At 52.5% G+C, this 11,858-nt stretch overlaps 1 protein-coding gene across 3 annotated transcripts; it reads left to right on the top strand.

The window, feature by feature from the left end:
- The first annotated feature begins 76 nt into the window (after nucleotides 1–76).
- Nucleotides 77–10,664, top strand: ZNF74 (zinc finger protein 74). Of its 3 annotated transcripts, none has more exons than XM_010956969.3 (5): nucleotides 77–461; nucleotides 812–897; nucleotides 7,055–7,181; nucleotides 7,595–7,639; nucleotides 8,115–10,664. In XM_010956969.3, exons 1-5 carry the CDS (start codon nucleotides 428–430, stop codon nucleotides 9,734–9,736), a joined length of 1,914 nt encoding a protein of 637 aa, XP_010955271.1. In that variant the 5' UTR covers nucleotides 77–427; the 3' UTR covers nucleotides 9,737–10,664. The 3 variants fall into 3 exon arrangements, with proteins under 3 accessions (XP_010955271.1, XP_010955270.1, XP_045374006.1); XM_010956968.3 differs by having other exon boundaries at nucleotides 80–461; nucleotides 7,595–7,690; XM_045518050.2 differs by lacking the exons at nucleotides 77–461; nucleotides 812–897 and adding an exon at nucleotides 913–5,064 and having other exon boundaries at nucleotides 7,595–7,690.
- The last annotated feature ends 1,194 nt before the right edge of the window (nucleotides 10,665–11,858 follow it).

Raw genomic sequence — 11,858 nt, 5'->3', positions numbered from 1 at the left:
GAACTGAAGTCCGCCCCTGCGCGACGCAAAGGCTCCCGGGAGTTGTAGTGCACGTTCGGACGGCGCAGGCGCACGTCCCACGACAGCCGACTGGAGCTCCTTTGTGGTGGCCGCGGTCCTTTTGTGGAGGCGGTGTGGCTCGGCCGCGCGTCCGTCCGGCGGTGGGTCGGTCTGCCATTGCGCCCCGGGCCTGTGTGCCGCCCACGGCACCCCCGGCTCCGGGAGGCCGAGCCCGAGGCCTGTCCGGCTCGCGCGGGCCCAGGAGGCGTGGGTGACGGGCCGGTGGGGCGCGCAGGATGGGGCGGGGGCGCCTGTGGAGCCCGCCCGACCCCGAGCTGGGGCGCCGACCGGCCTCGCGGGGCTGCCCAGAGGTGTCCTGAGCGCCAGGAGCGGGCCCCACCCCGTGGCGGCCGCCGAGGAAGGCGCCATGGAGACCCCGGCCCCGGAGCCCCGGGAGACAGGTACTGCTGGGCCCGTCGGGCATGGGCCTGTGGATTTGCTCTCAGAGAGGGCGGCTGGTGTCCCAGAAGCGCCCCGGAATCAGGCCTCCTTCCTGGTCACTGTGGACAGCCGGGCTGATGAGGGGAAGGGAATGGCGCTGCTTCTCCGTCACGGGAGGGCCTGAGACGCTGGGTTGCGGAATTAGCTGTATCAGAACTTGCGGAGGCTGGGGCTCGTTCCCACCCACCTGCGGGGCGATACCTTCCTCCCCTTGATTCTCCCAGGGCCGGGGGTGCGTGGGCTTTAGCTCAGCCGGGGTGCCTGGCAGCTGTGGGCAGAACAGCCCCGTTAACTCATGTCTGCTTCCCAGCTCTCCCCTCTCAGGACCCTGCTCTTTCCCGCCAAGAGATTCCAGAAGATAAAATGGGTCAGGGTCTCCTGGAAGCCAGGTGCGAGGTGAGTGGCTGTCTTTTCTTCCTTTGAACTTCTGGTTTTTTACGAAGAGGGTTAGCACCATCCTTCCGCTGCCCAGGATGTCAGTCATCCAAGGACCCCCTGCCTGGGCGCCTGCTCTCAGTCCTCAGTAGGCTCTGGGCGTGGAAACAGCTCAGGGTGAAGGGACCCGGGTGACGCCCAGGTGTGCCCTGGAGATGATTGTCCCTTCCAGGCTGATTCAGTCCATCACTGGACTCATTGCCCAGCACTCTGCCTGGAGCTCTGAGGAGTGGTTCTTGTGGCACCCAAGCAAGTAGGTGACAGCTCATGTGAGATCACTCATATCCATGTGCAGACCCAGGGGATGTCTGTGGTAGTTGGTCCTTGTTTGGAGAAGCTTTCTGGGATGGAACTAAGTAGAAGGGTGTGGAGCAGCTGAAGGAAGGGCTGCGTTGCAGCGCTGGTGTCAGAATGACGGTAGGGGGTGCGTCCCTGTGTCCTTTTCCTCTGTACCAGGCCCCTAACATGGGGCCTTCAGGGAAGAGCCTGCAGTTTTAGAGGATCCAGGGGCTCAACAGGGAATTGGCCTTAGGGCTGCTTCCACAGCTGAGTGAGGGGCAAACCCCTCCTTTTACAGACTTTGGGTTTTGCTCCCCGTTTTGTTCCACCATCTAAACCACCCCCACCCATCAAATTTAGAAGGGTACGGTTGATAAAGACCGTGTGGGTGGTGAAAGATCTGGAGGGTTGAGGGTCTTTTGATTTATTTAGGCTTTGGCAATTCTGCCAGCCTTCCACTTGAAAGGTATAAATGGCTGTAAGACATGTAAGGTGAGACCTGCCCAGCTTTTGTATTATGCTAGGATGTTCTATAGTTCTGTAAAACACTTGGGAAACATAACAGGCACATGCAGTATGTGATCCTTCGTGGGTCATAGATCCAAAAGTTCTATCCCAGGCAATTTGGGAAGATTGAGGAAAGCTGAAAATGGATTGTGTCTTCGATTATATTGTATGAATATTTAATTACGTGGGTGTGATGATGGTGGTTGTATAAGAATATCCTTAGGAGATAAAGCTGAAGAATGTAGGGTGGGATGTCACGATGTCTGCACCTTACCTTCAAGTGGTTCAGGAGAAAGTGGTGTGTGTGAGTGATCACCTCGAGGGGTCCTGCCCTTCATGTGGACAGATGTTACTCCTAAAATACCAGCTTCTTAGGTCTTTGAGTAACTTGCCCTCGTCTCCCAGCGGTCTCACACTGAGGGCGAGGGGTCTGCTCTCCTGGGTCATCCCCTGTGGTCTCTTCTGACTCGTCTGCTAGTTTCATTTCCACATCTGCTTTCGATTCCCACGCTCACCCCTTTTTGCTTCCTATCCTGCAGAATGAAGACATAGCAGACAGGGGCTTCTCCCAGTGGGTTAGGAATACTCCCCAGAAGGGCCTAAGCAAGGCTTAGGCCACGCTGAAGCCACATAACCTCTGACAGCCCTCCCTCACCAGCACCATATTCCGATGACTCTGGAGCTCTGTTTCTGCCCTTTTTCCTCCTCTCTCTGTCAGTGCCATCACCATTCAGCTTCATCCCTGCGCCCCTCACTAATGAGCATGTTCTCAGCATGTGTCCTCACCTCCACCTTCTCAGCTCCCTAAAATCTGTCTTATTCAGGTATAATTTATAGGCAACAAATTTCTCTCATTTTATGTAAAATTTGGTGAGTTTCAACAAGTGTATACAGGTTTGTAACCAGGGCCACAGTCATGATCCGTCACCCAGAAAGTTCCCTCATGCCCATTTGCAGTTGATCTTTCCCACCTGTCCCTTGGAAACCACTATGATTTTGCCTTTTTAGGAATTTCACATGGAATTATGCGATATGCAGTCTTTTGTTTCTGACTGACTTAGCATGCTTTTGAGCTCATGTCCTTATGTGATCAGTAGCTTGTTCCTCTTGATTGCTGAGTGATGTTCCATTTGTGTTAGTTTTCTTGGGCTGGCACAGCAAAGTGCCACAGACTAAGTGGCACAAACAGCAGAAATGTATTGTGTCACAGTTCTGGAGGCTGGAAGTCTGAGATCAAGGTGTCAGTAGGATTGGTTTCCTCTGAGCCCCTCTCCTTGGTTTGTAGATGGTGCTTCTCCCTGTGTCCTCTCATGGTCTCCCCTCTGTACGTGCCTGTCCAGATTTCCTTTTCTTATGAGGACACGAGTCCTGTGGTGTTAGGGCCCATCCTAATGACCTCATTTACCTTAATTACCTCTTTAAAGTCCCTGTCTTCAAATATAGTCACATTCTGTGGTATTGGAGATTAGGGTTCAACATATGAATTTGGGGGGAACACGGCTCAGCTCATAACACCGTTGTATACATACTCCACAATTTGTTTCTCCACTCACTAGCTGATGGACATTTTGGTTGTTTCCAGCTCTTGGCTATGACAAGTAAACCTGCTATAAATGTTCAAGTACAAGCACAGATGTGTGTTTTACTTTCTCTTGAATCATACCCAAGAGTGGAATTACTGAGTCAGATAGTAAGTATATGTCTAATTACTGATTGTATTGATCTTTGCAAAGATCCGTCTTTTGGTTTCACTGATTTTCTTTATTGCTGTTCTGTTCTCTATTTCATTCATTTATGATCCTTATCATTTCCTTCCTTTACTTTGGTTTCTTAAGGTTGAAACTTAGATATTGATTTGACACCTTTTTTCTTATACAGCATTCAATGCTGTAAATTTCCCTCTAAGCACTGCCTTAGCTAATCCTACAGATTTTGTTACGTTGTATTTTCCTTTTCTTCAGTTCAGAATGGTTTCTAATTTTCTTTTCATTTCTTCCTCAACCATGTATTATTTAGGAGTGTGTTGTTTAATTCTAAGTATGTGGAGGATTTTCCAGGTATCTTTTATTATTTCTAATTTAATTATGCTATAATCAGAAAAGGAACTTAGTAAATTTGAAAAAATTCAAATCGTACAAAGACTGACTTTATTGCCCAGCATGAGGTTTATTTTGGTAAATGTTCTGTGTGCACTTGAAAAGAATGTGTATTCTGCTTTTGTTGGCTAGAGTTCTGTAAATGGCAGTTAAGATAAACTTGAATGATAGTGTTATTCACTTGTTCTGTATCCTGACAGATTTTGTGCTTGTATATTCTATCAGTTATTAAGAAAGATTATTGTTGAAATCATCAAGTATAATTGTAGATGTGTCTATTTCTCTTGTCATTTCTATCATTTTTGCTCTATGTATTGTGAGGCTCTGTTAGTAGGTGCCTCTATATGATTCTTGTGAGCTCTTGATGTACTGTAATAATGATCACTACACATTCATGTAATGGTTATTATGTAATGTCTATCTCTGATGGTGTCTGTGCTTTGATGTTAATACAGCTGTCTCAGTTTTCTTTTGATGAGTGTTTGCAGAGTATATCTCTTTCCGTTCTTTCACTTTTAGTCTATCTTTATATTTAAATTGGATTTCTGTAGCTGGCGTATAGTTGGCTCTTTTTAAATTCAGTTTGGGAATCTCTAATTTTTGTTTGGAATATGTAGACCATTCATGTTTAATATAATTATTGACATGGCTGGATTTACATCCGCCACTATGGTATTTGTTCTCCACATGTGTGGTATCGTTTTGATTTGTTTCTCCCTTAGTGCTTTCTTTTGAGGTAAATATTATTTTATACTTTTTTTTAAAAATTGCGTGTCTGTGTAGGTAATTAGATTTATTTATGTGTTTATTTGTTAATGGAGGTACTGGGGATTGAACCCAGGACCTGTGCATGCTAAGTACGCACTGTGCCACTGAGCTATACCCTCCCCATTTTATGATATTCTTAATTCTTCTGACTTTAGTAACTTGTTTCTCCTTTTAGTAACTTGATTGGTTACTGGACAGATTGAATTTTACTTTGTTGAGTGTTGGACTTAACGCCTTAAATATTTTTGGGATTTGTTCCGGGATGCAGTGAAATTGTTTAGTATCAGATCCTTCCAAGGCTTACTTTTAGGTTTTCTTAAGGTGGATCCAGAGAAGCCTTTTATCTCAGGCTAATGTTGCCTTGCTGCTGAGGTGATGCCTTTCCGGGGACTCTGCTCGGTGTCCTGTACAGCAGGAGGAAATTCCTCTCTGCGTTCTCCCTGCAGCACGGTCCTCTATCCTGTGTCCATCACTGCTGGTAGGCGCTCAGTGGGCTCCCCCGCTGTTCCGGCTGCTCAGGGCTGGTGGGAACTGCCAGGTGGACCAGGCCCAGGGACCACTTTCCAAAGGGGGGGGGGTCCCCCGACAGCTGCCCAAGGTGGAGGGCCACCCCATTCTGGCCCTAGCTTGGTGCTCTGAGACCTTAAATATTTGGTGCCTGGGAAAGGGGCTGTTGCATTTTTCTTTTCTGGAACTCCTGCTGAGACTGAGCATCTCTTCCAGAGCTCAGCAGCCTTTGGGATTTCCCGTGAATCGTCTGCTCGTAGCCTGTGCCCATTTTCCTCTTATTTTCCTTTTTCTTAGTGATTTGGCAGAGCACTGTAGAGAAAACGTTAACTGTTGTGGACCAAATATAAATCTCCTTGTGGTTTCTGGGTTCCTGTCCCACTTAAAGTTTCTGCTGCCCAGGGGTTTATGGAGTGTCTCCCGGGGTCATCATGCTCAGACCCTCACTCCTCCAGAGCTGCACCGAGTGCCTGGCGGAGGAGAGGTGTCACCTTGGACCATCTGTTATTGGCATCTGTTTTGGGCAGCTCCAGCTGCCGTGACAAAGTACCACAGTCTGGGACCTAGACAGCAGAAGTGTATTTTCTCACAGTTCTGGGGTCTGGATGTCTGAGGTCAGGGGGCCAGCGGGGTCCGGGTCTGGTGTGGCCTCTCTCCCTGGCCTGCAGGTGTACCGTGTCCTCACTTGGCCTTTCCTTGGTGCACGTGGTGGGGAGGGAGACCTTCGTCTCATAAGATGCCAGTCCAGTGGGGTCAGGGCCCCTGTGGACCCCGTGTAACCTCAGTTACCTCCTCGAGGCTCTGTCTCCAGATACAGCCACACCGGGGTGAGGGCTTCAGCAGATTTTGGGGGGATACAGTTCAGTCCACAGCATCAGGAGTAACTAAAAGAGTAAGCCTTTTTTAGAACTGAAGGTCAGCTCTCCAGTGACCAGAGAGGGTCCCTACTTTTCCTGACTGCCAGGGAGGTGTAGGCCTTGCCTAGAGGCGGGACACCACTCCCCTCGGCCACCTGGGTCCCATTGCACATCCAGGGTTCCTGGACACACTGCTGGCCCACACCAGTCACTTCCCAGCAGATGCGAGGTAGGAACCCATTCCTCCCTCCCTGGGTTTATTCTTTGTTCTCACATCTATGCTGACGCCCTCTCTACAGCTCCAGACAGGCTCCTAGGGCACCAGCGTCTGTGGAAAGAACAGTCAGTGGCAGTGGTTTAGAACGCAGCTTGCCTGCGGTCAGAGCCCTGAGCCTTGAGCACTTATTTGCCGGGGTTAGGGGTGGTCCAGAGCGTGGAGACCGTGGGGCAGCAGCTGAGGGGGTTGGCAGGTGGTGAGGGGGTGAGGATCCTGGGGTTCCAGAGCAGGAGCCCGAGGGGAGTCACTTGGGGCTTTCCAAACTTGGAACTGGAATGACCAAGTTGGGGAGTTACCCTGAAACTGGTGACCAGTGTTGGGGAAGGTGGAGCAGGTTTGGGTGGGGTGGGCCAGGAAGCAGGGGTCCAGCAGGAAGAAGTGGGACAGGCAGGGAGGGCAGGGAGCAGCCATTGGTCACCTGGGCCCGGAACTCCAACAAGTGCAGGGTCTCCTTCCTTAGGGTGTGGTGATGGCTTCCTGGATGGGGTTGGGTCCTGCAGTGGTGACATCTGAATAGGGCTTTGGGTTCTTCGTGTTACATTTCAAGTTCTTTAAGTCTGGTGTCCTTGACCATGTGAAATATAGCTTCTTGCCCAGAACTTGTGACCACAGCCTCTGGTCCGTCTGCTGGCCCAGTTAGCCAGGCCCCACATGGCTACTCTTGGCCCAGTCGTGGCATGTACATCAGGGCTATGGGACAGATGGTGTGTGGATGGAGGGTTACCCAAAGTTATCCCTTTACTGCTGAGGTTCTCAGTCAGCGTTTGTCCAAGAACATAAGCAGAATCTCTCCCATCCTGGGTGAGAACTAACGTCTGTCATTTCAGGAATCGGTGACTTTCAAGGATGTGGCTGTGGACTTCACCCAGGAAGAGTGGGGCCAGCTGGACTCCCCTCAGAGGGCCCTGTACCGGGATGTGATGCTGGAGAACTACCAGAACCTTCTTGCCCTGGGTAAGACAGCTCCCCAGGCCACGGAGTCTGGGCATCTGCCATGCAGCAGGTGCTTGCCTGGGCTCTGGGCCCAGGCAGGATGCAGGCTTGTGGTTGGTCCCTGCCCCAAGCCCTAGTGGCATGGGTCTGTGCTGCTGCTGGCATCTCTGGAAGTGTGGCCAGTCCCAGGGTGGGGCCTAGAAGAGAGAGGGTTGTGGACAGGGCCCGGGAGCCCCACCTGCTCTTGAGAGGGATGTTGGTACCTGTGGAGCCCTCGGAGCACACACCTGTGTGGGTTCTGCCTCTGAGACCCCATCCCCAGGGCTGGCATCCACCTCCTGCTGCCGGCTGGGCTGTTTTCAGGGCCATCGGTCCCATTGGCTGGGTCTGTAGAGCCGCAGCACCCACAGCCTGCCACTTCTTCCTGTGAACAGGGCCTCCGGTCTGCAAGCCCGACGTGATCTCCCACCTGGAGCGAGGTGAGGAGCCATGGCGGGTGCCCAGAGAGGTTCCCGGAGGGGTGCGTCCAGGTGAGCGGGACGTGGCGGGGAGGACATGGACCCCTCCCCACCACCCTCCTTCTGCTTCCCTTTCTTCCTTACTTGAGCACTGGCTACGTGCCAGGAACGGTGCCGGGAATACGGCAGGGAAGAGCACGCACAGAGCAGCTGTCTCCTGCTGGTGGGAGAAGCAGCATCTGGCTGGCTGATCCACACGTGGGGCTGCTAGTTGTAGGCGACTCCAGAGCCCAGGAGTGGCTCCTCCCCCCCACCCACCAGGCTCCTTATCCTGTTCCTTCCTACCTGCTCGTGCTCCCCTCAGCTCAGCCCCAGCCCCCTCGCCCGCTGGGTGTCTGCTTTCTTCTGCACCCTGCTGTGCTCTGGGTCAGAGCTCAGACCTGTCCTGGCACCGCGCCCACCTGCCCTCAGAAGACTGTGTCTCTGTCTCTTATAGAGCGGGGGCCCAGGCCTGAGATCGGGGAGCTGTCACCTCAGCAGCCGGTCATTTACAAAGAAGAGCCTTCGTGGGAGCCTGTCTCGGAGCAGGTGGCGCCGTCTGATCTCCATGTCCTGAGTCTGGGTGATGGTGGCGCTTGGGGTGGCCTGGTGACTGCTCTGTCATGTGACGAGGCTGTGCTCTGGAGGCCCGTGCCCGCCAGCGCTGAGGACATTTCCACGGAGGAGCGCTGCCAGGGTCACAGGGTGTCTGAGAAGGACATTCGCCCGAGGTGCGCCATCCCCGCAGCAGGAGGCTCTCTGGACGGACACACAGAGAGCTTCCCACCCAGCGGGGCCGGGAGCTGGCGGCAGAGACCCGGCAGGGGGAGAAAGTCCAGTGGGAAGCAGCCGCCCACCGGCAGGCGGCGGGGCAGTGGGGAAGGGGCCAGCGTCTTCGTGTGCGGAGACTGCGGAAAGGCCTTCCAGCAGAGTGCAGCGCTGGCACTGCACCGGCGCTGGCACACGCGGGAGAAGGCCTACAAGTGCAGCGAGTGCGGCAAGGCCTTCACCTGGAGCACCAACCTCCTGGAACACCAGCGCATCCACACCGGTGAGAAGCCCTTCTTCTGCGGCGAGTGCGGCAAGGCCTTCAGCTGCCACTCGTCCCTGAATGTGCACCAGCGCATCCACACGGGCGAGAGGCCCTACAAGTGTGGCGCCTGCGAGAAGGCCTTCAGCTGCAGCTCCCTGCTCAGCATGCACCTGCGCATCCACACTGGCGAGAAGCCCTACAAATGCGCCGAGTGCGGCAAGGCCTTCAACCAGAGGACGCACCTGACGCGACACCACAGGATCCACACCGGGGAGAAGCCCTACAAGTGTGCTGAGTGCGGCAAGGCCTTCACCTGCCACTCGTCCCTGACGGTGCACGAGAAGATCCACAATGGTGACAAGCCGTTCAAGTGCAGTGACTGCGAGAAGGCCTTCAACAACCGCTCCCGCCTGACGCTGCACCAGAGGACCCACACGGGCGAGAAGCCCTTCAAGTGCGGCGACTGCGGGAAGGGCTTCAGCTGCCACTCCTACCTCGTCGTGCACCAGCGCATCCACAGCGGGGAGAGGCCCTTCCGCTGCAACGAGTGCGGCAAGGCCTTCAGCTCCCACTCCTACCTGATTGTGCACCAGCGCGTGCACACCGGGGAGAAGCCCTTCGACTGCAGCCGGTGCTGGAAGGCCTTCAGCTGCCACTCATCCCTCATCGTGCACCAGCGCGTGCACACCGGGGAGAAGCCCTACAAGTGTGGCCAGTGTGGCAAGGCCTTCAGCCAGAATCACTGCCTCATTAAACATCAGAAGGTCCACTCCGTGGAGAAGCCGTTTAAGTGCAACGAGTGTGGCGAGGTGTTCAGCTGGAGCGGCCCACTGGCGGAGCACCAGAGAGCCCACAACGAGGAGAAGCCCTTCGCCATCCAGTTGGACAAGCACTTGCTCAGCACCTACTATGTACCCGGCGGCCTGCTGGGCGCGGGGGGCTCGGGCGTGGACCCCATCGATGCCCTGGACGTGGCTGAGCTCCTGTGCGTGGTCCCCCCCTCAGCCACCAGGAATTGCCCCCTGGGCAGCAAGCCTGGAAATTGACGCAGGAGGTCATCCCAAGGAGGCCCAGCTTCACGCACCTGCCTTAGGCAAGCACCTCTGAGAGGCCATCGCCTCCCGGGAGGAAGATGCTGCAGGAGAGTTGAGGGCCGTTTGAGGATGTCCCGCCATCCTGTTTTCCTTGGTGGGTTCGGAAGTCACTGAAAGGGGAGTGGATGATTTCTGCAGATAAAAAGACGGTATGTCAGCTGTTGTGTCCTTGGACAGCCTCCTGGCATGATTTCGATCAGGAGTTTCCTCTGTAAATTGTTATGTTAATGATGTTAAAAAACAAGAATTATGAACAGCATTACTTCCAAGTGAAGATTATTCTGTTCCAGGATGGGGGAGTAATCTTGGATGGTGGGGGCTTGGGAAAAAGTGAACTTCCTGGACTCAGCTCACTTACGTAGCAGCCGCCAGAGAACCCAGCCCAGCATCCGAGGAGCCAGGTCTTGATACAACAGCATCGTGCCTGGCCACCTTGTCTGTGGTGGGAAAGTGGGACACACAAGTACGTGCATCTGGGAGAGAGGGGTCTGGAAGCACGCTGTCACCCCCGGCTGGGAAGGCTGCCTGCAGGGCCTCTCTGTGGACCATGCAGCTCGGCTTCCCTGCCCCGCCCCGCCTGGCCCCATCCCGCCCGAGGAGCCCCTCGAGGACTCTCACCCCCGTGCTCTCGCAGAGGCGGAAAGCGTGGTCTTCTGGGGCTTGTCATGCTTGAAGCGTGTCATTTCTACTCAGTTCTAAGCAGGTATAAGCTGTCTTCTCAGTGGTGATACTTCACACTTGTATAGAGAGTGCTATAGTTTACGAAATGCTTTTTAGTATACTTTTTAAATTGTGGAGGCAAAGTAACCACATTTCAGGAAATACAGAATTAAGGGGGAACTACCCATAATTCTTAATAAAACAGCATTTCACGCTTTGATATGTTACTTTCTGGTTTTTACATATAGCCTTTTTCATTAGTTTAAACACGGTATATATACAGTATAGCATTTTAGTCTTTTTCTTCCTCTTAGCTGCATAGCAGAATCTTTTCCCAAGTAGCTGCACTGTCTGGGGCTGTAATTCCAAATGGAGGCCTGGCATTCTGTTAGGTATTCTTCTCTGGGCTGTGGAAGTTATTTCTATGTTTTCACTATTATCAGTCATTCTTCATGGAGCATCTTTCTGCATTACACGACTTTAGCATTTTTTTAGAGCAGATTTCTAGAAGTGAAAATTGTGAGCTAAGGGAACGAACAGCTTACGGAATCACTTCAGTACGCTTCTGGTTGTGTGCTGGGCGTACCGTCTCAGCACGGACAAACAGCGGTGGCGGAAAGGCTCGTCCGCTTCCTGAAGCCGGTGCTCGGAAGCAGGGTCCAGACGGGCGCTCTCCAGGGCTCGGTGACTACACGGCCATGGTCCTGGACATCGGCCACCCTGCTGTTCCTCTGGTGTCCCCCAGGGCCACATCACGGCAGTCACGGCCATTCCTCCATGACAAATGGAAAGTTCTGTCTGACAACTGCTTTGGCAGAAGACAAATACAATCTAGGTTTGATCATTATCATACTCATTTTTATTTTAAAAGAAATTCAAACAAAAACACTTTGGGCCCTGGACACCGTGCCTGCCATCTGCCCTGTGGGACGGTGTTGTCCTCAGCTGAGAGCAGCACCTGATTACTTTACTTGGCACCTTTTCATAACCAGTGAGGTTGAATATGGAAGGTGTTCTTATGTTGGTCTTTCTTCTTTGAAACTATTTGAAATAACCTTTGGCCCTCTTTTCATGGGAGTCCTGACGTCCTTTTATTTACATAAATCTTGTCTTGTGATCATACAAGTAACACATGTCATATTGAAGGAATTTGAAAAAAATCAAATTTATAAGAATAAAAATGATTCAGTACCTATTCACAGGTCATGACCAGGAGATGCATTTCCTTATGGTTTTTTCTCTGCGTGTAAATACGTGCTCTTTCTTTTAAAACAAAACTGGATGCATACCCCACGTGTTATTTTTATCCTGCTTCATTTAACATTTTATGACAAGTGTTTTCCACATTACAGAGTATTTTTGAAAAACATTACTGGTGGGTACATCGATACTTGTGTTAGGGTTGTGTCCTGAC

The sequence above is a fragment of the Camelus bactrianus genome, chromosome 32 (genome assembly GCF_048773025.1).
Source record: "Camelus bactrianus isolate YW-2024 breed Bactrian camel chromosome 32, ASM4877302v1, whole genome shotgun sequence".
Classification (NCBI taxonomy): domain Eukaryota; kingdom Metazoa; phylum Chordata; class Mammalia; order Artiodactyla; family Camelidae; genus Camelus; species Camelus bactrianus.
The sequence above is the reverse complement of the archived record's forward strand: the minus strand, read 5'-3'. Positions and strand labels throughout refer to the sequence as shown.